The following is a 27,032-nucleotide window of genomic DNA, read 5'->3' on the forward strand; positions in this document are numbered from 1 at the left end:
TGCAGAAAAATGCTATGAACTTCAAAGCTTGCACACTCTCCCAAAAGACCATTATTCTGCCTAGGGCATGCACCATCCGATATTCTTGAATCATAGAAAGAAAAACTTCATAATATAAAGTTCAAAGGCTTTATCATCAGTAGGCATGAAGTATTAGTCCTATCTTCACCATTGTTAGCAGTTTTAGCTAACTAACAGAGCCCTTGAAGATCACATGCTTAGAAACTCTAGACAACTGTTGTTTTCCCACCCAAATCTACTGAGACTCTCTTACTGATAACTGAAATCCCAAGACTGATTGATGAATACTGGTTACTGTTTGCAAACCCATTGCTCTGCAATTAATTACTGAGGGAGAAAGTAAACGCCCAAATGACCATGCTCTGCACAGCTGCAAACTTTCACATACATGTTTTGCACACTTATCTCCAGAACGACTCGGTCATGATAAGTACCGGTATGTTATATAGATCCATAGGCGCAGCACTCAATAAAAGGTTGCTATGTGACTGTGCAATCAGAGACGCAACAGCACCTAAGACGGGATACAGCTCTGCTATAAGGCAGCTTCTAGGACACTAATTACAGTTCCAGCACTCGGGGAACCTGTTAAGTGCCTAAAGCATGGGTAGGCAAACTAAGGCCCAGGGGCCGGATCCGGCCCAATCGCCTTTTAAATCCGGCCCACTGACAGGTCTGGGAATCCGTGTTTTTACATGAGTAGAATGTATGCTTTTATTTAAAATGCATCTCTGGGTTATTTGTGGGGCATAGGAATTCGTTCATTATTTTTTTTCAAAATATAGTCCGCCGCCCCCCCCCCCCAAGGTCTGAGGGACAGTGGGCTGGTCCCCTGCTGAAAAAGTTTGCTGACCCCTGGCCTTGCAGTGACTTGCAGTTAGGGTTGCCATATTTAAGTGCCCCAAATCCAGACAGCACTGTGATGCACCACCCCATGCACCACAGGCAACTACTAGTGGCACATAATATATCCATGCAGTGCTTTTCTTCTAGAAAAAATGGTGTTGGTACTCACCATGAAGTTGTTACAGTAAGTGCCACACTTCTAACCAGTGCTTTTCTTCCAGAAAAAGGTGTCAGTACTGCGCACCCTTGAGTACCCCCAGAAAAAAAAGCACTGAATTCATGCATCATTTTATTTGTATGCCTCTTTTCCATGCTCAAGGCAGCTTATGAGAAAGATAATTACAATCATAACAAAAATAGCCATAAACAATAAATACAAAGTATACAACCAAATTGAAACAATTTCCACATCAATCATCATAAGATCTAAAATATACAAAAAAAATAGTATCAATAACAGCAACACACACACACACAAACCCAACAAAACTTCCTAAACCATATCCCAGCCCTAGCATCTGTTCAGTAGTCTCAACTTTTGGAGTCAGTCAGGGTCCTGCCCTCCCAGGCCAGGTAGGAAAAGCCTAGCAAGACAGGGAGCAGGTCTTCCAGGACTCGCAGCTGAGATGGTCTCCAGAGCTGGATCAGGGTGTCAGTGTTGGAGTGTTGAGGCCACAGCTTTGCCATTAGTTGGCCACGTAGCCTTAGGCAAGCTGTTTTCTCTCAGCCACTGTCCCCCATCTGCTCTGTGGGGTGGAAATAATCCTCACTTCACCTTGCAGGGTTGTTGTAAGGATTATAACTAGATAATGCACGAGGAGCACTCTGAATATTTGAAAGCACTATGCAAATGTTAAATATTATGATAACAAGTGGGACCTGTACAACAAAATGGCGCAGCGTGGCGCACTCACTGTTAAGTGTTAAAGCTATTCCCTTCCCCATTCCTGGTTCCTCATCCCCTCTCCGCAGCCAGTCAGCATTCCATGCCTTCTAAATATACCCAGTTTTTGGTCTCCTCTTTTAGGTTTTTCCCTCCCCTAAAGGATTTTTTTTTGGGGGGGGGAGTAGCTTCTGTGAACCACTGGGTTATCCTGCGCATACCAGTGCTGCCTCCTTGTATCTGGGTGCTGATGTCTTGGTTACTTATGCAACCACACTCTGGTAACTGAGATTTCTGTTAGTATGTAGTAATAGCAGCAGCAGCAGTAAAAATAATAATAGCCTCCAATAGTACAAACTTGTGGGTGTAGCTGGGAAACCAGGCATGTGACTCCTTCATGCTGAAGCAAAGTCTGTTCAGCGTTGTTTGTTTCTCTCCGTGGAGAATTCATTCTGGCTCAATCAGATCATGGTGCACTTTCTCTTGCACTGCTCTTGGTAAGTGGAGTGCTTCCAAAGTGCATGTCTTGTTGCGGCAAGAATGGACAGAAAAACAAATTACTTGTGATCCCAGAAGACATGTCTGGCTCTGTTATCAAAATATTGCAAAACACCCTGGGCCCCTCTTCCTTCTCTTATATTCAGCATATATTTTAAAGAGTATCACCTGGCTGAAAACTTGGGATATATTATTCAGCTCTGTTGATTTACACACCGTAGAATCACATCTGCCTTTTAATGTGGGAATCTTCTTGGGTTAGCGTACACGACCACCATTCACAAATTCTGCTTTTCATAGTGTAAATGTCACTACAGGCAGCTCACCAGCTACTTTGCTCCCACCCCACATGACCCATAATGCCCATAATCAGATACTATTCCATAATACAGGGTGGGACACTGGTTTCTGAATTGCCACCCTGCAGAGTTCGCAAACTGTGGTCCACAGACACCAGTGACCCTTGAGCTTCAGTCAAGTGGTCTCTGGCATGTGTGCAAAGAACATCCATTGAGCTAGAAATCCATTAGTTGCATTTTTCACATAGATATTCCTATTGATTTTTAAATGTATTGAAATTTCACATGTAGCATCTAGCGCTGTGCATTACATTTGCTAAACAAGAGGCAGAAACATCCTTAAATTGTCTGCCACTAACCTTAGCGATTTTCAAGTGACGGTGGATTCATCCCTTGTTTATATAGAGGATTGACTCCTCCTACTGGAAAGAAGGCAAAAACCTTCCAGTAGGAGGCGTGGTCCTCAGCAGGAACGTTTTCCTGCAGCATCTACACGCAGAAAGCCTTAGTAAGTCAAATTTCCGTTTCCCCCTTCCATCCTTTTGGGAAGCCCGCATGTTCCTGTTTCTTCCGTAACCACCCAGGCACGCCCACTCGTCGCTTTCGGGTATGCGTGCAGTTCCTCCATTTTTCAGCTTAAATGTCGCACTCCTTAGCATTCAGGGAAGCTTTTCATTGAAATGAGCGGCACTTGCTTATGTGCAAATATGATCAAGATCGAGCTGCAAGTAGGTTCAAGACCAAGGTTTGCAAGGCAATCGTGGCTGTCTAATCACTACCCAGCAAGGCTCGCGGGAGATTTCCTTCCCAATAAATGTACTGTCGAAGTCATTACTTTTGCACGCAGCAGAATATTAGGGGAATATTCAAAGATTAGGGTATGCCCTCCCACCACTGTAAAAATGTTTTGTGAGATTATAACTGCAATGCAATCAAAAAAATTTAGAAAGTAACGAAGCTGATCCATTGGCATGTTAACTCTCTTTGGAAGATTTGCAACTGATAAATTCTGACGTTGGACTGAATCGGCATGTAAAGGACTGCAGCGTTAAAGGAATCTCAAAAGCAAACTAGCGTTGCCAACAGGCCGGAAATCGACGGAACGCCTCTAAGCAAAATCATCTGCGCCAGTGAAAAATGGCTGTTAAAGGAGCTTCGGAGAACCCCGGAAAACAAGTCTCACAAACACCCGCCCTTCTCGGGTGGGAAGGCCCACTATTCCAATTGTGCGGGCAACCTCGTCCAATAGCTTTCCTCCTTGCGCTCCGTAGGAGGGACTACCCCGCCACCTTAAACGTGGGGGGAAGTAAAGGCTGTTTGAAAACAGTCGCGAGTGGAGAAATCTGGTGCTGACCTGCCGAGGAGAAAACTAGGCGAGAGAGTGAGAGTTTGTGGGCCAGAGTTTTATGATCAACAGCTTCTGGGTAAAAGCAAGAGGAGGAAAAGGGTGACTTTCTCACATTTTCATTCGTTAAGTAGCTGTTGGTTTAGGCTGCTAGGTCTTTGCCTCTCGTTGTCATTTGCTGCTGAAAAGAAACCCAGACATGCAAAGCAAGCGGCGTGCGAGCTCGGTGCAAAAATGTGAGCGGAAATTCCCCTATCTGAGCAAAAGGAGCTGTTCCTAAACGGCTTCTCGGCAATCGAGTTCGGTTCCATTTTTTAAAAAAAGCCAATTGATAATGCATTTTGGCTATAACGGTTGGGAAAGGGAAATAACAATTTTATGATTGCTGGCTTTTTTTTTGTGTGTTAGTGTTTCGTCATACTGCACCCCGATTTTATGCATGCCTTTTCGAAAATAAGTTCCACTGTATGCAATGAACTTTTGCTCCAGACAAGGGTGTGTTTCCTTAGACTGCACTTTTTTCCGATCCTGTGCAGTTCTGGGACATAAATTCCATTGTGTTTATAGATTTTGCAAGCGAGAAAATGGGCATAAGACTGCAATCTGTGGGCGGCATGTAACCCGAACCTTTGCATCTTTCCTCGGAAGGAAGCCCCTTTCGTACAAAGTGCATAGAATCGAAGGTGTTGTCAGCGGGGCTTTTCACCTGGGTCCTGTAGCAAGTCATTTCGGAAATTAGCCCAATGGCGTCCAAGGGGGCATGCGCCTAGGTAAGCGTGCAGTGGAATGGTGTGCGCCTTGCTGCAGATGCGCCCAGTTGCTTTAAGTAGGATTGTGGTGGGGAAAATGAAGTGCTGCTATTATATGTCAGTGGTCTTTTATTCGGTTTTTTTGAAGGTCGCTGCTTTTGTGATCTGTTCTGGCTACTACTTGGGCTTGTTTAGATGCATTCTAGACTTCCCACCTAGTTTAATGGAGGCTTCGATAAACTTATGCAGGGTGCCTTCGGATTCATTTTCAGTGCTTCAGTTAGGGGCTAGTGGCATTGTGAAGTGCGTGGCGACGACATTGGGATTTAGATGGCATAATCTGCAGGTAAGTCGAGAGAACCAGTAAACTCCCTAACTTGGAGGTGGGACGCTGCGTAGCACAGTTGCAATTGGCCAGTGCAACCTCTCTTCCAGAGACTTGCCAATAGGTTTCGCTTATCTTCATTGCCTGATTGGGAAGGAATGTTTTCCCCAGGTCTGATTGGCTAGCGACTTTGATGGTGTTTTGCTTTTCCTGCAACACGTGGCTTGGCATTTGGTTTGCTGGAGTCATGTGGTGCAGTGCTATTTGCCTAGTTGGAGTGCGATATTTCTAAGATATCCTTTATTTATGCTTGGGTCACTGTGGTTAGATGGCTTTGGATTTGAAGAAGGAAACTGACTACAGAGTAGCTTTGGTTCTTTCAGACAGCATGGTTTTGTGATTCTTTGAGAAACAATAAGCCAGGTTTCAGCCTCTCATAATTGCTCAGCTACTAAATTACAATTTAGACTCTTTACAGAGTTTTATGCAACGCTTCAAAGGACACCTTGTGGGAACTAAGGCAGTGGAGTGTTTAGGGCAATGTGGAGACAGGTATTTGAAAATATTCTTCTCCTGGATCATGACAGCAATATTCTTGCCTCCTAATTTTTCTTAATGGTGAGACTTTAATGAGTGATACAAATTTGTGCATCAATAGAAACTATCATTTTGCAGCATTTTCCCCCTTTCTGATTGCTCACTGCCACAGAATCTAGTGATGGCCACGGACTTGGAGGATAAGGCTACCAGTGGCTATTATTGTAGGTGGTAGGCCAGTGAATACCAGTTTCAGTGAATCACCTGAGACCGTGTTCGTGTCCTGCTTGTGGACCCAGAAAGGCTGACCCAGAAAGGCTCTTCTTCTGCTTTTAGGATATAGTTCCAACCTGTGGTATGGGTAATGGATTCTGCAATACCCCTGGATAAAAACAGGAGGGTGCAGCAGAGGCAGGGCAGTGTATTTTAGTGCAATCTCATTTAAAAAAATAATAATGCTAGCACAGTTTTAAAAAGCTCAGCACCAGTGGTTCAACATATGCCATGTAGCAATTATTTTCTATAGCTAGAGGATTCGTGTGCTTAAATGATTCCAGGGAATGGCTGGATGTGAAGAGGCAGTGGGATGATATTCTGTTTGTTGTTAGGAAGGATACCAACTTTTGATTTGTAGAGATTCTGCCTGGCGGAAGCAAATTCTGGCATCGGTGAATCTGCTTGCTAGGTAAATGTTCACATGGTAAATTTCTGCCTGTCATATAGCTCGAAAGGCAAAAGAGGCCTGCGAGGTAAAACCTAGCAGTGCTTAGTTCTTGAAAGCTTATAGGTTACAACTTGGGTGCTTGTGCTTCAAAACATTTCAAAGACAAATCAGGAAGTGACTTGTGGATCTCAAACTGTTGTCGGTGTGCATTTATAATTAAGCCATTAGAGTGGCGTCATTACCTCTTTCCAAACTACATCTGGGAATCTGCATAAACACAGTAAATATGTTACTCATGTACTTAAGCAGATTCCCAGATGTTTACATTACAGGTTAGGTATACGTTGCATGTTGACATACGAACAATTACTGACTTGCGTTAAGAACCGGTAGTAACAAGACTAGCCTTTTAATTCTTGTATAGCTCTTAACTACTTAAATAAGTTTATGTTGAAGCTTGTGCTATTACAGTTCAGAACCTTACATTTAAACTGCCCTGTACTCAAGGGGGTGCATCTATAGACAGATTGATACATTTACTTACAGAGGAGAAATGCAGTCACAGAATGGGACTACACCATATATAATCTTGTCCCTAAAAGAGCTCTGGGATGTGGCATCCTGGGAGAATCAGTGATGTATATCAGCTTGTCTTGCAATGAATATCTAAGAGTAATAATATTTCATAACAACATTAGCATTAAGCCTTCTAATTAAGTACGGCTGTACAGCATTCAGTGTTATGCACAGTATGTAATTAATAGGGAGGCTCTGAGTATACTTTAAGAAAATAAATTAAGCTGTCTGTAAGGTCAAGAAAAGGTCTTTTTGAGAGGGTGGAGGTTGGTTAATCATAAGCTGTGTGCACATATCAATCTTCAAACCGCTTAAGCCAGCCATTTCAGAGACTCTGACTGCATAGGATTTAACTCGTTTACTTGCAATTTTGTGACCTTTGCATTTTTTATGCAAGCTTAACATAAATAGGATTTTGTAGGATCAGTTTCATTTCTTAGTACTGACTCTGAAGACTGCAGTTGTGAATCAGTTGTTCGAAACTTCAAGAACAGGCATCTTCCCAACCACAGCCTTGTGCTGGCTTAGTAAACTTCAAACATCAAAGGGCCTTCATGATTTGCTTGGGGCAGGAACAGCAAGGAGAGGAAAAAGAGGCAAAAGGTTCTTGTTTCAGACATCAGACAATAGCATGAAGATAACAAAGGGCCAAATACAGAATGACCTTGACAGCTTGAGACACATCTAAGGCAATGCCCTGTGTTCCTTGATAGAACAAGTTCACTTGATTTTACTAACTGCACAATCCTGTGCATTTTTAACAGTATTTATTATTACATTTGTATCCCATTTTTTCTCTAAGTTCCTCGCACAGCAAACCTGTGAGATAGGTTAGAATGAAAAACAGTGACTGACCTAACCCAGCTGAGTAAGGATTGGAACCCTGGTCTCCCAGGACCTAGTTTAATACTCTAACCTTTACACCACCCTCACTCAGGAGTAAAGTATCTCTCATTAAGTGCAATGAAAATTACTTCCTAGTTAGTGAGCAGTGCAGCCTAAAAGTGTTTTGAAATGTGTGGTATAGGGTTGACAACCTTTTTCAGGCTGTCATGGAGCTGACACAAATGCTTTTTTAAAAAATGCAGCAATTGCATTCTTTCTCATCATAGCAGCTCTTTACTGGGTACCGGTAAGTGCCACCTCCCTAATTTCTTCTCATGTGGTAGGTGTGAAAGGCTGAGCTCCTCCAACTTTAAGCATAACCATTTGCACCTTTACCTGTAAGCCCCAATAATGGGACTTCCTTGGAAGTAAACATATGGAAGTTCAAGGAGGATAAAATGTTAATAAGCAGATCTCTAGGCTGTGCGCTTCTCTATAACGTGATAGCCTCTGGGAAGAACGAGTTTTATTTGATACATGACTGGGAGCCAAAGAAGCGAGAGCCTTCCGCTACACCTTTTTATCAGCCCCATGCAGAAAATGTTGAGTGGGCAAATATCCAGGCTTACAGTGAGGCAGCTCCATGGTTTCCTCTGTCGCCCCTTGGCTAAAGATACTCTCCCCCCCCACCTGGATTTTCGATGGTCTCACCCACTCGTCGCGTCACGTCGCACGCCCTTTCCCGTCCCCTCCATTTTGACACTCATAACTCATTTGTTTTCCAACTGGTTTTTTGTTTTGAACGCTCCCCTGTACCGCCCTCTCGGAGTCCCTTTTTCCATTGGCTGTCGCGGGCCCCAGGGCGAGGCTGAGCCAATCAGGATCGGCCGCTCGTGGCCGTGTTGCTGGGCAGAACAAAAACAAACACCGTGTGGCGCAGCTCCGGGGCCGCCGCCTACGGTAATGTCCCCACCCCCGCCACGGCCCCAGAAACGTGAGCACGGGAATGGGGGGTGTCCCGTTAGGGCTGTGCCCTCCCGCCTTTCGCGACGCCGAGCGGAGAGGGACGTACGTGTCTGCCGACTCCTCAGGAGGAGGAGGAAGGGGGCCCATTTGGCCGGTGTATTGGCCGCCCTGCCCCACCTTAGCTCATGAACTGGCCTCACACGACCGATAACGCTCTCCGTAGACAGCGCTGGGCTAGATGGACGAACAGCCTGGCTTGGCCTGGTGCCGCTTCCCGTGTATTAAAAGGGAGGGGAGAGCTGTTATGCTGAGTACAGGCCGTATCATTTGTTGGGCCTCCCATCGTTTTATCTCAGGAGTATATTCTTTCCCTCAGGAAGGGCTTTCTCCGTGATGCGAAGACCGTGCTCAGGAAAATCCTGCTGCTCTTTGAAAGCATTTTTTAAAATTATTTTTTTTGAGGCCGGGTGTTGATTTCAAGGGTGGCAGTTGGTTTCCACGCAAAAGGCAGTTTGCCTTCCACTGCTGGCCTCACCTCCTAATGTGTAACTGCTGGGGGGGGGGGGCTAGCGGCTGTGCTCTTTGTGGAGCAAAAGTGAAAACCAGCGTAGACCTAAGTCATTGAATGTGCACCTTGTAACTTGCCCCAGAACTCTCTGCTGCACACAAGGGGTTTGTGGCAGGCAAATCAATGTTGAAATGGTTAATTGATGTTTGAAAACCACCATTGTCCTGCCTTATGCATCAAATGCCGCTTCACTTACCTGCCAGCTTGCATCTCAGCAGGCTAGATGGTTGATCCTGCATTTTAATGCTTTTGGGGTCAGGATGAAGTTGCACTAATTTTTGTACAACACTCCCTCCACTGGATTATATCAGTTTATGTGCACTGATTTTCCCCAACTTGTTCTTGGGACAACTGGATATCAGTACAGAGACTGTTAAAGTTCTCTTTATTTCTCAAAAAGATACCCCATTATGTTTACTTTTGCTGCTAAATGCTTATCCTTTAGAATCTGGTTAAGCATCGGAATATCCCCTTCTGTGAAATGCAATAATAAGGGGCTCACTGGACTTGGAAGTTTAATATTACAGAATCCACAATATTTCATTGCCAAAATTGTCTTCTGAAGAATGAGAGCATTACCTCACTTTGTAGTTGTTTACTATGCCACTTTGTCAGCATTATCTAAAGACACTTTTATTAGGGTTCATTAGTCAAGCTTTGGCATTTGAATTTAAGGCTTCAGCATACCTTAGTCTACTTACAATTTGAGTGACCACAAAAAGTATAACAATGTTATGAGTGTCTATTCTATTTTATTGGAATGATTAGTCCTTGATGTGTACAAGTTTAATGAAGTTCAAATAAATGAAGCCCCTGTAAACAACTTAAAGTTGCTTTTCAGGATACAATGGTGTGATTCAGACATAACAGCAAACCATAGCTTCCTGTTTTGAAAATGAATTATAGCAAGCTTGAGGCCCACCACACTTCATTCTCTCATCCAGAAAAGGAGACAGAAAGATTTTGCCTTTGAATTTAAACTTACCACTATTCCCTGTCTGTGGTCTGTTTAAAGTTAAAGTGAGAGAACAAGCTATGATTTGAAACCATGTTTTTCTGGTTTGTTGTTACTAACTATAGGGTAAAGAAACCATAGCTCCTTAAATTTGGATGTCAGGGAACTGTGACTAGTTTTACACTGAAGTTCCTTCAGGGAGGAGAAAGTACATAAACCTGAGGTATGATGCAATTTAATATTGTAGTGGAAAACCATTTCCCCATTACATCTGAACCAGGCCAGTTTCTTCACATGGAAACATCCTCAATAAAGCATTTAATGATTAACAAAATAGTTTTCACGACCATATTGACCCTCTTTACTTAATTTGGATTATGTTTATATTATTTGGTAATCTGGATTAATTTAATTTGGCATTCAGGATAAACAAACTGATTGGGTGAGGAGTCTGCTACCACATACCCTTTCAGTACTCTAGAGCTACAGGACTGTTTTTGTTGTTGAGAATAATGATTAAAGTGTGTTGCCTGCTGTTCAGAAACACCATAGAGAAACTACAACATTCTAAGTGCTGTAAGATCAAAAATGAAATGCCTCCTAAACCACAGTTTCCTTTACCATTTAAAGGTCTAGCAACAGATGTTATTTGAAAACTTTAAAAAGATCAACTAACCATACAACCACTTCCCTTTCTTATTTTTAAAGTGTTTGTCAAACAAGTTGAACACAGGCAGTCATCTGCAGGAGGCAGGTTTTCCATATTATAGACTTCAGGCCTTCAAAAAATTCTGTACTTTTAGAGACGGTTCATTGCCAGCTGGAGTGTATGTGCAATAGCAATCGTGAACTATGTCTCATCAGATGCTTCATTAATTTTGCTATTCTTGTAGCCTCAGACTCACAGTTGCCACAAAACCAGGATGGTTTAGCAAGCATGGCTTGCAGTATGTGGCAGACCTGTATTTGTGCAGTCTGACGACTTGTGGATTTCCAGGCCAGTAGTTTCCAGACATGTAACAGAAGTGAGAAGAGTTTTCTTCTTAATGAATTTTGTTTTGTTCCTGTCCTACGCATCCCATTTACCCTTGTGTTAGAGTTAATTTGTTTATGCTGCAGCACCACATCTCATGGCGTTGGTATGTAGTACTTTTACAACATTTGTGTGTGGTTATGCTGTTAAACTAGAAGTTAATTCTGTGGTTTTGAACTAGTGGGTTACTATCTAGAACAAGGATACCCCCAAGGATTCAGCATTGCCTCCCTCTGCTGTCCTAAGAGATGTGTGGGGAGAGTTTTGGTTTGCTTGCCACTCCCTACCCATGCTGTCACTTAGAAATTATTTTAATTTCATAAAGAGTTGTACATTTGCATATCTGCAAGATACTGAAGATACATAATTCCAATGTTAAATTATCGTACATTTTTCTATATAAACATTGTGCTTTTCCTTTGGATTTGAAGGAGAGTTGATGCATGTAATGGAATACTCTACCAAGAGGACTGAAATTAACCTTACAAGCTAATAAATCAACTCTCCAATCTTCTGCCTTTTGAGAGATCTGAGGAAACTCTTCTATCGAAAGGAAAGTGCTTCAGAACGTTGCAAACTTCTGAATGATTGGCTAAGGTAATGTTGAAAAACTCTTTGCTATGAGGTATGATGTGAAAGACCTGATGTCATAATCTCACCACTCAACAATGCATAGTGTTTGCTAGATAAAAGGTGGGGGAAGGAGGAAAAAAAAACTTGGGGCAGAAACTGCCTGGGAACACAAATGAGACTGCTGGATGTTTAATGAAAGCTACACAGGTAAAAATTGTGATACAAGATATAAGATCTGTTAGGATTATCTGCATGCTTTCCCTCTAGTGGAAGTGTTGTAGCTATGCTATCTAAAACAAATGTGATTAGATTTGGATGATGCCAACTTATTTGAGAGTACTACCATGGGGTAAAACACTGGATGAGCTGCAGGTTGGAGGTGAACAGAGAGCAACAGGAATTCCCAGAAGGTGGTGATCTGTTCTTAGAGTGAAAGAATAAATACAAATAAAGTATCTTTTTCATTGTTTGATCTGCATGGTATAGGGAGAAGAGTCGGTGGAAGAAGATTGGAAAAAATTTAAAATATATTTACAGAAACATTGTAAAATTAATGAATGCTAGAAGGATGCTGGAATGAAGTTACATGGTTTTAGCAGAAAGGTTATAAAGAACTAAGTAAAAATGGATTGTTAATGGGTGAAAGTGTAAAATTTAAGGTCAAATTGTGTTAAGATAAATTATAGAACAAAAACAGAAAGATGGAAAGGATTTGCTGAAATAGCTATTTGAATTAGAATACAAAAAAGGGAGGTGTGAGGAGGTCGATGAAACAAGTAAATGAAAGATAAAGATATGGAAATACTGGATGTGTTTTAAAATGTTTTTTGTTTTGTTTTTAAATGTTTTTGTTTTTTTCTATTGTTTTGTTGTAATTGTGTTTTTTATTTTTGAAGTATTGTAACTTTTTATTGTCTTTTTTTTCTTTTTTCTGTAACTGTTAAACCTTTAATAAATATCATTTAAAAATAAATAAATCTGCATGGTATTTTGACAGGACTGATAAAACAATGGAACAATTACCAAAAAACAGGTGCTATCTCTACAAAATACCTAAGCAGAACTGGTGCTATATAAATATTAAAACATGGTAGTAAGACTTGCAGCCTAAATAATTTCTATTTTGTTGATGTACATAGGTACATAGATACATAGATGCAAACACTCACACACTCACTAGATAAATAAATAAAAATGCTAGTCTTAATTAAATTTATACCTCAGTCCTGAACTTGGATGGCAAACAAGCAACTTTCTGTTGTTCCACTGCAAAGTGGAAATAATGATTATGGGTTGTTCGGATAAATGAAGTAAAAAAAAATTTTTATTATGTATTTATAGTCTATAAAAGCATTTCAAGGCAGTATAGGTATGAGAATAAAATCAACAAAAATATGCATAAAAACAAATACTGAGTGGGTTAAAAAAGAAAATTCATATTACAAAGGCCCATCTAAATAGTATAGTTTTCCAAAAAATGTCTGATAGAAGGGAGGGATGATTCCTGCCAAACTTCTGCTTGTAGGAATTTACAAATCCTAAGCTTAAGAGAAGTCTTTGGAACAAGAGAATAACTTGGCTGATTCAGTTTCAATAATAAAAATAATAGAAAATTTGCATAAGGGTTAATGTTTACAAAATATTGTGTGTTACAATTTTATCAAAGAAAGTACACTGTACAGCTACAGTTTCTATAGTTCTAATTGCACTAAAAGGTTCTATTTTTGTGTTTAGGTCTGAAACAACAGTATTAAACAATTTTTTGCGTTTGGTTCAGTTACTGTAAAACAGCTATGGAAATAGGAAATGAGCAGACATACAACATCAACTTGACAGGTAAGGAATCAGCCCAATTCATTTGCGGTCTTTGATGCTTGAAACACATTTCCATTATAGAATGGAACACATAACTAAACAAAGTTTTTTAAATTGAGAAAATTGTTCCTAATACCTGTACTTATTTAAGCTCTGAGATATGCTACTGGGTTTGTTAATGACTTTGTTGTTCTAATTTTACAGTATCCCATTCCATATGCTCTTGGATTTGCATGTTGAATTGTTATAAGAAGTTGAACTAGGTCTTTGTCGCTTATTATTTTCAAAAATCCCCTTGATTTTTTTTACTTTTGGAAAATACATATTCCTGTGTAAAGTAACTACTGTACAATAATCAAGGCCCCCCAAAAAATTCTAATGTCTTTATTAAAAATATATATTCCACCTTTCCATATTTGTATAGTAATTGTTCAAATCAAGTGAATAAACAAAACAATTTAAAAATCAAAGCTTTTGTATAAATCTCGCATCTGTATAGCACTGCAAGCACAAGAAACACAAAAATACAATTAAGACACAGACACCTGTAGGCTTGATGAAAAAGATATGTCATAAGCTGTCCACTGTTATACATATGAATGTGGCTTACAAATATAAAAGTGGGGCTGTACTTCAGCCACATCATTAAACAAACACTTCATGAATATAATTTGCAATAGGTAAACTACAATTTTGTTGCGATATATCCCACTGTGACTATAATACCATGTTGGCTTTTGTCAACTGATTCTTCCTCCTCCACCAAATGCCCCTGAAACATTTCTTCCTGTTCTCACCCAATAATTAGTTTGTCACTTTTGCAGGAGAGCTGCAAGAACTAAATCTGTCAAGGATTGTTAAAAACTTTTTTTTTATTTTATTTTTTTTGCATGATGCTTAGAATGGCGTTGGAACTTTTACCATGTTGGAAATTTGTGTGATTTTAAAATTACTTGCCAATAGCTAAACCTTCCTGTACCTTTCTGTTTTTGAGAACTGGATAATCTGAGTGATACTCCATTTTCCGGTGATGAAGAAAATGGTGGAACTGAGGAAATAAAACCTGAAATCAATGGTAACTGGAACGCTGCAACGTCTATTAATGAAGCTAAGATCAATGCCAGAGCAAAGAGGAGACTGAGAAAAAACTCTTCTAGAGACTCTGGAAGAGGAGATTCAGTGAGTGATAATGGGGAAGCACTGAAGAATGGAGTCATAGTACCAACAAGTCCAAAGGGAAAGCATCTGGATAGGCGATCTCGTTCAGGAAAGGGAAGGGGTCTACCCAAGAAAGGTTGGTGTGTTTTGAATTCACAGCAAACAGAAATAACCTATTGAGAGTTTATCTAGGTTTAGATTGATCTTCATTTTGTACTTATTCCTAAATGTTTTGTTTTACATTAATTTGATAGCAACAAGAATATAGACACAGTAGAGATCTGCATAGTTTATATCTGCATGTATAATATTTTCTAATTTAGAACTCTGAAATTTTAAGGTTCATAATTTTAATATGAACATTGTTAATTAAATAAAACAAACACAAATACTTGGAGACTTGATAATGACTGCTGCAGATAGCTTATGCTGTTCTATTTAGCCTGATTAAAAATGATTGCCTCCTGTCTTGTTCATATTAGGAAGATAGTGAACAGTGTCAGCTTTGCTGTTCGGCTTCTGTGAGCCTTTCATGTGAATTTGAAAACTAGATTTCTATGAAAGGTTAGAGTGCAGTAATAAGACAAAAAATAACACTGACTTGTAGTCTGGTTCTCATCTTTGCTGTTAAACTTTTTTTCAGGTGGATCAGGAGGCAAAGGTGTTTGGGGAACACCTGGGCAAGTGTATGATTTGGAGGAAGTAGACATTAAAGATCCCAACTATGATGATGCTCAGGTAAGGAAAATGGTTAGTTTCCTCATCTGATGAGTGCCCCACCCCTGAACAGTTATTTCATCAAAAACTGATGATGTAAGTAGTCTGTGTTTTTCACTGACTCTTTCTAGTCTTGATAAAAACAGAAATTGGGCATAAAGTCCATCTCAACTCTATTTAGCCACAGACATTTAATTCTGTGCTTAGTTAACAGCTCCTAGAGGAGGAGAAAACAGCAGTGGCCCAGTGGTAGAATCAGTGACCGGGAAGGAGAAAAACATAGGGGTTTGAAGCAGCATTTGCTGTGCTATTCTGCTCACCTGACAGATAAATTGTGAAGGTGGAATTGAAGTATGGCTGAAGAACACACTGTGAGCTGTTTTTCATATCAATCTTCAGCTATAGCTGCATTTCTCCATTTTTGGATTAGTTCAACAGCTTACCTCTTCCTTCTTGGTGTTATAGAGTAGTTGAAACTGATGGCAGCAACTGAAGAGAACAAAGCCATTACTCATAGAAGCCTGACTGACAGTATTAAAGGGATTATGAATGGAAAGCCTGTGAAAATTTATGGGGAACTATGTTCTAAAACTGAATTGTTCTGAGCCTCCCTAATATAAATTTTGTTTTATTAAATTTGTTGCATTTTTGTTTAAAGCAGGATAACTGTGTCTATGAAACAGTAGTTCCACCTTTGGAAGAAAGAGCATTTGAGAAAACGCTAACTCCAATAATCCAGGAATATTTTGAACATGGGGATACTAATGAAGTTGCGGTATGTCTCATGTCTTATATTTTGGAAATTACAAGCAGTGATTAATGAGATTTAAAATAGTTCTTTCAAGAGTGGGGTACTTAGGTCCTTAACCATCAACCATAAAATCCTTCTGGACCGTCTTGAGGGGCTGGGAGCTGGGGGCACTGTCATACAGTGGTTCCGCTCCTTTCTCCTGGGCCGTGTTCAGAAAGTGGTGGGGGGGGGATGAGTGTTCAGACCCCTGGGCTCTCACTTGTGGGGTGCCTCAGGGTTCTGTCCTCTCCCCCATGCTTTTCAACATCTATATGCAGCCGCTGGGAGATATCATCAGGGGGTTTGGGCTGGGTGTTCATCAGTATGCGGATGATACCCAGCTCTACCTCTCTTTCAAATCAGAACCAGTGAAGGCGGTGAAGGTCCTGTGTGAGTGCCTGGAGGTGGTTGGAGGTTGGATGGCGGCTAACAGATTGAGGTTGAATCCTGACAAGACAGAAGTTCTTGGGGGACAGGAGGCGGGTGGGTGCGGGGGATTCCCTGTTCCTGAATGGGGTAACTGTGCCCCTGAAGGACCAGGTGCGCAGCCTGGGAGTCATTTTGGACTCGCAGCTGTCCATGGAGGCACAGGTCAAATCTGTGTCCAGGGCAGCTGTTTACCAGCTCCATCTGGTACGCAGGCTGAGACCCTATCTGCCTGCAGACTGCCTCGCCAGAGTGGTGCGTGCTCTGGTTATCTCCCGCTTGGACTACTGCAATGCGCTCTACATGGGGCTACCTTTGAAGGTGACCCGGAAACTACAACTAATCCAGAACGCGGCAGCTAGACTGGTGACTGGGAGCGGCCACCGAGACCACATAACACCGGTCTTAAAAGACCTACATTGGCTCCCAGTACGTTTCCGAGCACAATTCAAAGTATTGGTGCTGACCTTTAAAGCCCTAAACGGCCTCGGTCCTGTATACCTGAAGGAGCGTCTCCACCCCCATCGTTCTACCCGGACACTGAGGTCCAGCGCTGAGGGCCTTCTGGTGCTTCCCTCACTAAGAGACGCCAAGTTACAGGGAACCAGGTAGAGGGCCTTCTCTGTAGTGGCGCCCTCCCTGTGGAACGCCCTCCCACCAGATGTCAAAGAGAACAACAACTACCAGACTTTTAGAAGACATCTGAAGGCAGCCCTGTTCAGGGAAGCTTTTAATGTTTGATGTATTAGAGTATTTTAATATTTCTTTTGGAAGCCGCCCAGAGTGGCTGGGGAAGCCCGGCCAGATGGGCGGGGTACAAATAAATAATAATAATAATAATAATAATAATAATAATAATAATGTTACTTTTACAATTTCCATCTTTTATAATAATTAGTGGCATAATCACAGACTTTTATTAGATTATGAAATGTGGGTCTGTTGGTTGCAGATTAGTTTGATGGCATCTAGTAATAATTTTTAGTTATTATCACTGGTTCATTAATTGCCTTCTAAACAACAGTCTCAAGGCACCTTACGCATCGGATAAAAACAGTTAAAAACACAAAAGCAAGCCAGTGTATTTAAAACAAGACTAAAACCCTAAGAAAGTTGACACTCATGGTAAAGACTGGTAGATTTTATAGGTAGAAATGGTACCTTTCTTTAAAATCCATATATTTAGATTGAACTCCTCTCTCCTGCTACTTCCACAAAAATATAGTAAGAATTAAAATTGCGATTCCCAAATAAGTCATATTCACAGTAGTTCCATTGAACTCAATTGATTTAAGTAACTTTCATCCATTGATTTCAGTGGGTCTCCTCTGACATACGGTAATTGGAAAATTGTCCCTTATGTCAAAGTTGTTTACTTAACTTGCAAACACGTTAGTTAGAGAATTTCTCTTACTATACTGGTTCCATAAGAGAGACATTCTTCCTTGCTTGTTTTTTTTCTCTCATCTCTACTATAAAACTCATGTGCACTTGAACTTAAATAAAATGACTGCTTATTTTACTTTCCACATATTTAGGAGATGCTGAAAGACCTCAATCTTGGTGAAATGAAATACAGTGTACCAGTGTTGGCTGTATCATTGGCTCTGGAGGGAAAGGCCAGTCACAGAGAAATGACATCTAAACTTCTTGCTGACCTGTGTGGGACAGTAGTTGGCAAACAAGACGTTGAAAAATCATTTGATAGGCTTCTCAGAGAGATGCCGGAATTGGTATTGGACACTCCCAGAGCACCACAGGTTTGTTTAAAATACCTATTATCAGTGCTATTTTTCTAGAAAAAGAGGTGCCAGAACTCACCATGAACGTCTCCCTTGTTCTCTTATAATGGCAATGGCACCCACCTGAGAGGTGACGGAACTGAGTTGCTATGAGTTCTGGTTGAAAAAAGCCTTGCCTATTATTAATTATAATTTGTTTCTGTGGTAACATCTGTTGCTCACATTTATTAAAGTACTTTTATGGCATAAAGGTACACAATAAAATCTTTATCTAAAGTTTTGATACCCCTAATGGCTAAATCATTAGAATTTATATGCAAATTCCATCACAGCACAATGTACCTTAACTTTCTGTGTCCTAGAACTCCTTGTCTTCCCTGCTACCACCCAATGTATTGTATTATCTTTTATGTATTGAGCCAATATATTCTTATTTATTACATTTGTAGCTGCATGTAAGTGGCTCATCTGTTTATGTAAAATTAAGAAATGTAGGCAGCTGAGGTAGCAGCACTGCCTGTACTGCTGCTTGAACCAGCCCGAAAGGGAAACAGCAGGGGTGCTTGGGTATGGCTTCCTTCTCCCATTTTGGGGGTGTACTACTGCTTCGTGTGACATTGTGACTGATCAAAGAAACCCTGTCTATCTCAAATTTAATCTGCAAGACATATTTCTTTTTCATGGCAGTTGGTGGGTCAATTTATTGCAAGAGCAGTCGGAGATGGGATTCTTTGCAATAGTTACATAGATGGTTACAAAGGCACTGTGGACTGTGTCCAGGCTCGGTAAGTGCATTGCCCTTCATAGCTGGGGTTCGCAATTAAAGGTGATAATCCAGTAAAAATTTTGTATTTGCCAGCTTAAAGAAGACTTACCTATTATTTTTTAAGAAATAAAAACATCAAATATTGGGGTTTATACTCTTTCTTGAAAAGTTATGAAGATATAATGTTTCTGCTGCCTCCTTCCATTGCATAGCTTGTAGAATATTTAATACCTAAAGGCAGTGAATGGCTAAAAGTACAGAATTCAGAGAAAAGCTTTAGACAAATAATGGAAATTTAAGGAATAATCAGCAGCTGCTAAGTTTGGATGTATAGGGCATCAGTTCTAAAAGTGTTAGAATATTGAGGTGCTAGAGCCTTAGATAGAAGAAACTCTATGTCATGGACTATATTTTTAAAGAAAATTTACCAAGGAAGCATCATGCAGGTAGTGTCCTTTCAATCAAGAAACATGTATCATATCTTAAATAGTAGCTAATAATAGTTCCCTGCTGCAGGATTATTTTGGGAAATAAACTAATGTGACTGTTATATTCACTGTGTAAAACTTTGAAAAATAATTTGAATTGGATTGATGATTTGTAGTGAACAAGCTACAGCTTTTTGACCTAAGTTAATGCTGAACACAAGTTACCGGACCCCATAAATATTAGGTCACTTTGTTACAATAGCAGTCTTGGTGTATAAATCTTGCATCTCATTGTTAATGCAGATTTCTACAGTGTAGTTTAAAGGCTTAATGGTGAATGTAAAGATTCTTAAATATGTTTGCTTTTATTTGCAACTCTCCTTTCTCTTCACAGGGCTGCTCTGGATCGAGCTAATGTATTGCTGAGTATGACCAAAGGTGGAAAACGCATTGACAATGTGTGGGGATCAGGAGGTGGGCAGCAGTCTGTAAAACATCTTGTTAAAGAGGTAGGTAATTAAGTTCAGCTGTTCATTAGTGGTTAACTTTTATATCCAGTTAACAGGGCTGGTTCAGTGTTACAAGGGGCCCCTTGACAACATGTTTTTGGTCTTCCCACTCTCCTCCTGCACCTCAAAGCAGGCCTAATGTTTCTTGCTGCACCATCTAAAGCAAGCAAGGCAGAGGTGGGAGCAACTCTTGCCCAGTGCTTTTGCCACGTCTTCTCAACTTGCTCACAGGCTGTCTTTCGGTGGTTTTCTGCTACCACTGGGTATTCTTCTTGCATGCTATCTGAGTGGCCCCACGGAGTGGTATCCTCTGTTCTTCCACAAAAGTGAGAGAGCAAGTAGGAAGAGACGTAGGGTAAACTACTGGACAAAGCAACTGCTGCCTCTTTGTTTTTCCCTCTAGAGTAGTTTACTAATGCATTATATATTATTAAATTCATGATTATTCATTCATGATTACATATGTACTGAACAATATTTCATATCCATTTCATTTATATCTCATTTACAATAATTAATACATAATTTATCTTTTGGGATCTTGCCTGCATTATATAATGAATTCATATATTTTTTGTATTTATCAAAAAAGCATTGACCACTGTGCCATAGAGGGTGCTCATCAGTAAACATTTAACTTAGAAATTGAAATACATTGTAGATTTCAGAATTGTAAGCTTTTTAACATCTGGTCGTATACATTTTTGTATTTTTAATCTACTAGATTGATATGCTGTTGAAAGAATACCTTCTTTCAGGAGATGTTTCTGAAGCAGAACGTTGTCTCCAGGAGTTAGAAGTACCACATTTTCACCATGAACTTGTATATGAAGTAAGGCAGGATTGAAACTTTTTTTTTTTTACAACATAGTATTATAACTGTCATTGTAAGTTTAGTTCTGAAGTTACAAACTTTAACAAGCATAATGATTTTTATGTTGAAGGAGCTTTATTGAGAGTTTCTCTTTGGTGGTACTATTTTACACTTGCTTGTAAGCTGAGAAAGATGCTTCCTACAGTAGCCTGCATAACCTGTACTTTTTATACTAGTTTATTTCCCTAATAAAATGCCTGGTAAATAAAAAGACTGAAGTTCCTTCTTAAGTAATTCATTGACTACCTCTTACTTCATTTTCAATGAAGGGAATATCAATACTGCATATTATTGTTCATTTCAAAAGAGAATGTTTTCATATCACCTTTGGCTTCCTTTTATACTTTTTACTGGCTTCAAAAGCATGTTCTCTATTACACTTTGTGGGATTACCAAAAATGGACCTGAACAGCAAAGTATAGGAATGCATAGTATCAAATTCCTTGAAATCTCTAGATGCCTTTCACACTATTGATTATGAGAGATTTTCTCTTCTCAAGCTTGTTTTTGTGCTTTCCATAATATCCTTTTCCCTCTGCAGTATAGTTATGTTTGTTACTTGCTTAAAATATGTACTTTCCCACCATTTCTACCTGAACATTCAGTTCATTTGATTTTACATTTTAGGCAGTTGTGATGGTTTTGGAATCAACTGGAGAAACAAACTTTCAAATGATGCTTAATTTGTTGAAATCCCTCTGGAAGTCTGCTGTCATTACTATGGACCAAATGAAAAGAGTAAGTGTGCCTAACAGATTTCCAAACATTTCCTGTTAAATATCCTTATAGCTGAGAAGATTGGGTTGCATTTATTTTTGCTTATTAACATTAAATGAACAGCCCTAGAATTAGATCAGGGAACACAAATTCTGACTTCGTTACAGAATTTGAGGGTTTTCAACGATATTTTTAAAAAGAAAATCTAGGAAGAATGTAGAAATCTGTCTTGTACAAAGTCAGATTGGTAGTCTGTTAAGTTTAGTAATGGTGGCTCTATTGTCACCTGCCACCTAATATTCAGGGGCAGATCTACTAGAAGACACTTTAGTCAACATTGCTTTAAATTTTTGGGTTTTGTAGACCGAATTTGAGTCACACAACTCAAATCATTCTATGATGCATCATGCATGTATATAACATTTCCCTAATTTTCATCTCCCATAACTTAAAACTATAAGGCATAGGAATTTTTTTATTCACACCAGTGACTTAGACATGTGAGATAATCCAGTACAGCAATTTTATTCAAAATGTGAGATGTAATAGTTATGATGATGGTGATGAATTGTCACGGAACAACCCAATTGAAGAAGGCAACAGTGGTTACCCAGACTTCATTGTTGGTTGCGTAAGGGCCCCCATCACAGTTTAAGCTCCAGGGCCCCAAAAATGTAGGTCTGCCACTGCTAATATTTTAACTGTAGATATTGGGGACTAAATTAGTATGAAGTCTGGCAACAGATATAAAAGATATATAATTATATATATTTAAGTGAAAGTTAAAGGTAACATACCCATTTAGATAGAAACATTTTACTTAAAGTTTACTTAATTCATGCTGAAAATTCCTGAGATAATGAATTTTATTCTAATTTTGATGTTGCAGGGCTATGAACGAATTTACCGTGAAATCCCGGACATCAATCTTGATGTGCCACATTCATACTCTGTGCTTGAGCGGTTTGTAGAGGAATGCTTTAGAGCAGGAATAATTTCCAAACCAATGAGAGACCTCTGTCCTTCCAGGTACATACTTAAGGATCACTGTGTCAGAGAGGTAGCTGTGCAGCAAATTAAGTCCAAGGGGTGCAAAACCTAGCTAGTTTGTCAACAGAATTTAATCAAGTCAGATTGGCAACTTATTATTTTTTTTCTTGCATGGTAGTACAGGCTGTCTTAGGACTGGTGCTGGCTAAAGGGGTAGAATAGCTTGGAATCTCTGATCCAAACTTCCATTCTAAATCTGAGCATGTGGTTTGAAGGCCCAAGAGGCCAATCACCTTGTTGAAGTGAATTAGGTGTGGTTCTAGTCAGTTCCTGAATGGGTGACCACCTGGGAACTACATGTTTGCCACACTGGGTTCTACAACTGAAGAAAAACAGCATATAAATATAAGAGAGTAAGACTATATGGATATTTCACTTGTGTCTTCCTGTTGCTACATTGTGCTTTCTCAGATATTGCCAATCTTCTTCTGTGCTGTAGCTGCTTTTAATTTCTTTCCACTTCTGCTAGGATGATTGGGGTCAGAGGAAACTGGTTATTATTTATTTATTTATTTATAAATTTTCGTAACTTATTATAACCCTGTTGAAGAATTCTTAGATTCCTGCAGAATAAATGATTTTGAAGCATAACCCTCGCCAAAACTAGGATATTAACTGAGCCGATTCTGGAATCTCAATCTATTCTTAAATGTCAGAGTACGGTTCTCCTTTGTAGATTCCTGGCTTTGGGTCTTGCACTTTAATGCTCCAAACTTTCCTCCCTTGCCCCCATCAGAGTTCGAATAGAACAGAGCAAATGCAAGTGTCTATAATTTGCATACATATAACTAACCACACTGCTTTGAGGGTGATTTACAATTTTTTATTGCAAATTAACTTTCTGCCCTCCTCTTCATATGGCCAAGTTTAAGGGATATATTGAAAGCTAATTGTATATTTAATTTTAGGGGAAGGAAGCGCTTTGTAAGTGAAGGAGATGGAGGCCGCCTGAAAGCTGAAAGCTACTGAATGAACAAACTCTTGCAGCTGTAGATGTTTAAGGGAATATATATGTATATATTCTATAGTAAGAGTTGCTTAGCACAGTTCATTTATTTTTTAAGAGATGCACTTGTTTTGGGGAACAAATACCTTCTGACGGTTTTATAAACTTGTGTTCACAAGGGAAATTCTTCAGTTTTCTTTTCTCTGGAGCTATAGTTGGGACAGAACAAGTAACAACCTTTCTGTGGAGGTTTGCTAAAATAAGATACTATTTTGGAAGTGCCATATGTTTGACCTAATCATTCCCTGTTTTGCATTGATGCCTGCCTGCCACTCCTTTAATGACAGTGCTTTTATAGTGAAATCACTGGTTTATACAAAGCTTTATAGAATGGGTCATTAAGCTGCTGGAACCCTATTTTGGCTGCTGCTGGGAGAAAAAAGTTTTTTCCTTTGTTTTAAAGAATCTAAGAATTTAGTTTGATCATAAGATGTATTCATCTTTTTCCAGGGGAACAATTGATTTGCTCTTAAATTAATTCAGCAAACGGTGGCTGGAACATCTATTTTTTCTACAATACTGGAAAAACGAACAGTTCTGATAGAATGTATTCAAAATAAACTTTTGTGAAGCAGATTTTTGTCATGTTTTCTTAAACAATTCTAGAAGTACATAATCGTTTACTCTTAACTATATCTATGGTTCATCTCCTAATCTACTCCTAGAGGAGCTCTACCTGTGGCCCTTTGTGTTATCTGCTTAAAGTGCACTTTAGTTTATTTTATTGTATGCCAGCAACATTACTCTACAATGAACTAATCCTGGAATAATTTAACTGATTCATCCTAAAAGCTTGCCATGCACAGAAATGGGTTTGCATGGCAAGAAAAAGAGGCCACCGCTAACATAAAATTGCTGATTCTTTTATGCATGGTTAATAGGGGTGTGCTATTAGCAGACATGCTCCCACTCTTAGCTAATTATGGTACATTGAAATGTTTGCACCAATGTTAATGCTAGCCTGTAATAAGCTTCAAACTAGTTTGCAGCCATGGTTAAAAGCCTTAATGTAAGAATCAATGCAGACAAAGTTGATGGAAGATTAGCTGTAAAAAAAGAGAAGTGTAGAAGGAATTTGCATATGTGTTAGTAGAAGATTGGGAATATTTTGTCTGTATCCAGCCACAGCTGGTACTGACTGGCTCAGTTAGAATGCATGCAGAGCATGTTTCCTTCTTACATGAAAAGCTATTAGACATATAAAGCAGAATTCAGAGGCAACCCCACACCCAGCAGCATGGTTCTCTGCCAGGAAATGGAATAACAGGAGCCAGCCTGTCTCTGCACGACCTTTGCCAGTCCTGAGTCCAAGGAACCTACAGCCTAAAGTTATGGTACCAGTACTTTACCTTCTAAAAGTAATCTCTGCATGTGTATGAATTAGATAGAATGGATTTTTTTTAACACCTTAAATTCTCATGAGCCTAGACATGTCTACATACAGAAGGGTGTGTACTGAATGTTTTCATTGTTTCATTGCTCATCTTATCAATGCAAGAGTGACAGTACAAATGAATAATTCAAGACAACACAAAATAGTACTCTTTAGCATATTGGTATATTTAATAGTATAGAAACAAGTTTTATTAATGTCAACCAAGAAATGTCAACCTTTCTAAACCTAAACCTTTGGAAACCCAATTGCTCAGCTGATCTCTGTAGAAAGCAGCTTTGTCAGCCCAATACACTGCAATTTGCTGAGCATAGGGCTGGCAAAGCCACTTGCATTGTGGTTCCCAAGTGTTGCACAATGAATGGGCTGGTGGGTGTGGCAACCCTCATGGCAATCATCCAGCATCATTATGATATTGGGTAACAGGCAAATTAGCTGCCACCTGTCAAGAGTTGTCCTGCAGAGGTGAATGATCTGACCTGCTGGGCCAAAAAGGTTCCCCATGCTGAGTTAAAGGTTCAGTAACGTATGTAAGGCTGCTAAGTTGACCTATGATATGAAAAACAATACAGAAATCCTGGAGCAGGATTCTGAATGCCATTTTTTAAAAGATTACCTGGATTTAAATGACTACATACTTGAATATATTTTAAAAGAGAGCAGTACAATTGGGAAAATTTGTAAGAATCTACAACCACTATCCTGTTTATGTGTAATGTTTTACACAGCATATCATATTGCTATATACATTGATACAGCAGTACAGGAACTCCATTAAGTAAACTATTGAATGGATTCAGAGTTTGAACATTGCTGAGCAAGTAGTTCCTGCTGTCGAATAGTTTCCTGTGCTTCACGTTGCATTTTCTCAAGCTTTTCTAGGGTAACTGACTTTAAAGGTAGCAGCTTTGGCTTGCATAACACCATAGTAGTCACATCTTCTACTGCTAACATCCCTAAAACAAGAAAAATCGAGAAACCAAAGATAATTACAAAGCTCATAAAATATATATTCAAGACTATATCTGCCAGTTCAAACACTACAGTTCCATGTGGATGCCACCAAACCCACTTCTCCAAGTTATTCAGCTGTGAAATATGACAGCTGTGTAGAGCAGTACACATGGAAGTCTCCATTTAAGCACCTCATATTTTTGGCAGCCGCTGGTATAGTACTTGCATCAAAGCTTTTCATATTATTGGGCCATTTGTGTACCTGTACTAAAAAAATGGAGTTCAAGTGTGATACTAGCCCCTTAGCACAAATATGCTCCAATATAAGGGTCAAAGGGCAAGCCTTGCTGAAAGAACCTAATCTATTCACCTTCTTAAATACTTAAGGGGAGATATATAATACAGGATGCAGAGCATGAAAGAGCTGAACGGGTGTAAAACTATTAATAGTTATAAAACAGGCTACTTCTATGAAGAGAAGAATAAAGGCTCCATAATCCTCCGTAAGGAAGCATTCAGATCTCAACATTGTAACAAGGCCAGTGGTAAACTGTTACCTTGAAGTAACATGTCTGATCCTGTGTTATATATTAACATATTTCCTTACATGGAAAAATCCCTGCAATGTAATGTTTCTCAGACATCTGTAGATGGCCAGAGAGAACATCACATCAATTCTGAGAGTATTTAACTGCTGCTGGTGAGCTACCTGGTCCAATTTAAGGTATTGGTACTATTAAGTATTGGTACTATTATACAGATATCTTAAGTACTAGGCGCCCAAGTACTTGAAGGAACACCTTTCTCAGTATGCCCCAATGCACAGTTTACAATCAGGAAGAGACTCTTCTTGCAATACCATTGCTGTGGATGCCTAGGAAGGTGAGAATGCACAAGAGGGCTTCTTCTGTGTTAGCACCCCGTCTCTCCAGACAGTCCCCTTCCCTGCTCGTGTTCTGATGGAATTTGAATACAGTTGTATTTGTCCAGAGCTCCAGAAGGCAATAGGTACATTCAGGCACTG

At 39.7% G+C, this 27,032-nt stretch overlaps 1 protein-coding gene and 1 long non-coding RNA gene across 10 annotated transcripts; one reads left to right on the top strand and one right to left on the bottom strand.

The window, feature by feature from the left end:
* Positions 1–961: 961 nt before the first annotated feature.
* LOC144328002 (uncharacterized) lies at positions 962–8,363 on the bottom strand. The gene is made up of 3 exons (XR_013393201.1): positions 8,280–8,363; positions 6,712–6,833; positions 962–2,275 (listed from the first exon to the last, which is right to left on the bottom strand). It is a non-coding gene; the product is annotated as an uncharacterized LOC144328002 (long non-coding RNA).
* Positions 3,838–24,237, top strand: PDCD4 (programmed cell death 4). Of its 9 annotated transcripts, none has more exons than XM_028730297.2 (14): positions 8,376–8,528; positions 10,183–10,280; positions 11,522–11,687; positions 13,398–13,499; positions 14,473–14,772; positions 15,280–15,374; positions 16,012–16,128; positions 18,108–18,329; positions 18,999–19,096; positions 19,900–20,014; positions 20,739–20,846; positions 21,516–21,626; positions 22,495–22,634; positions 23,564–24,237. In XM_028730297.2, exons 4-14 carry the CDS (start codon positions 13,457–13,459, stop codon positions 23,622–23,624), a joined length of 1,410 nt encoding a protein of 469 aa, XP_028586130.2. In that variant the 5' UTR covers positions 8,376–8,528; positions 10,183–10,280; positions 11,522–11,687; positions 13,398–13,456; the 3' UTR covers positions 23,625–24,237. The 9 variants fall into 9 exon arrangements, with proteins under 9 accessions (XP_028586127.2, XP_028586140.2, XP_028586138.2 ...); XM_028730296.2 differs by lacking the exon at positions 8,376–8,528 and adding an exon at positions 8,622–8,636; XM_028730294.2 differs by lacking the exons at positions 8,376–8,528; positions 10,183–10,280 and adding an exon at positions 3,838–3,994.
* Positions 24,238–27,032: the final 2,795 nt, after the last annotated feature.

This window comes from Podarcis muralis, chromosome 6 (assembly GCF_964188315.1).
Source record: "Podarcis muralis chromosome 6, rPodMur119.hap1.1, whole genome shotgun sequence".
Lineage (NCBI taxonomy): Eukaryota > Metazoa > Chordata > Lepidosauria > Squamata > Lacertidae > Podarcis > Podarcis muralis.

Bases quoted from the DNA above. Each gene is read 5' to 3' on its own strand.
- PDCD4 (XM_028730294.2), top strand. From the start codon at position 13,457: ATGGAAATAGGAAATGAGCAGACATACAACATCAACTTGACAG. The intron at 14,773-15,279 runs GTTGGTGTGTTT...ACTTTTTTTCAG, and splicing joins AAGGGGTCTACCCAAGAAAG to GTGGATCAGGAGGCAAAGGT. The intron at 19,097-19,899 runs GTAAGTGCATTG...TTCTCTTCACAG, and splicing joins GTGGACTGTGTCCAGGCTCG to GGCTGCTCTGGATCGAGCTA.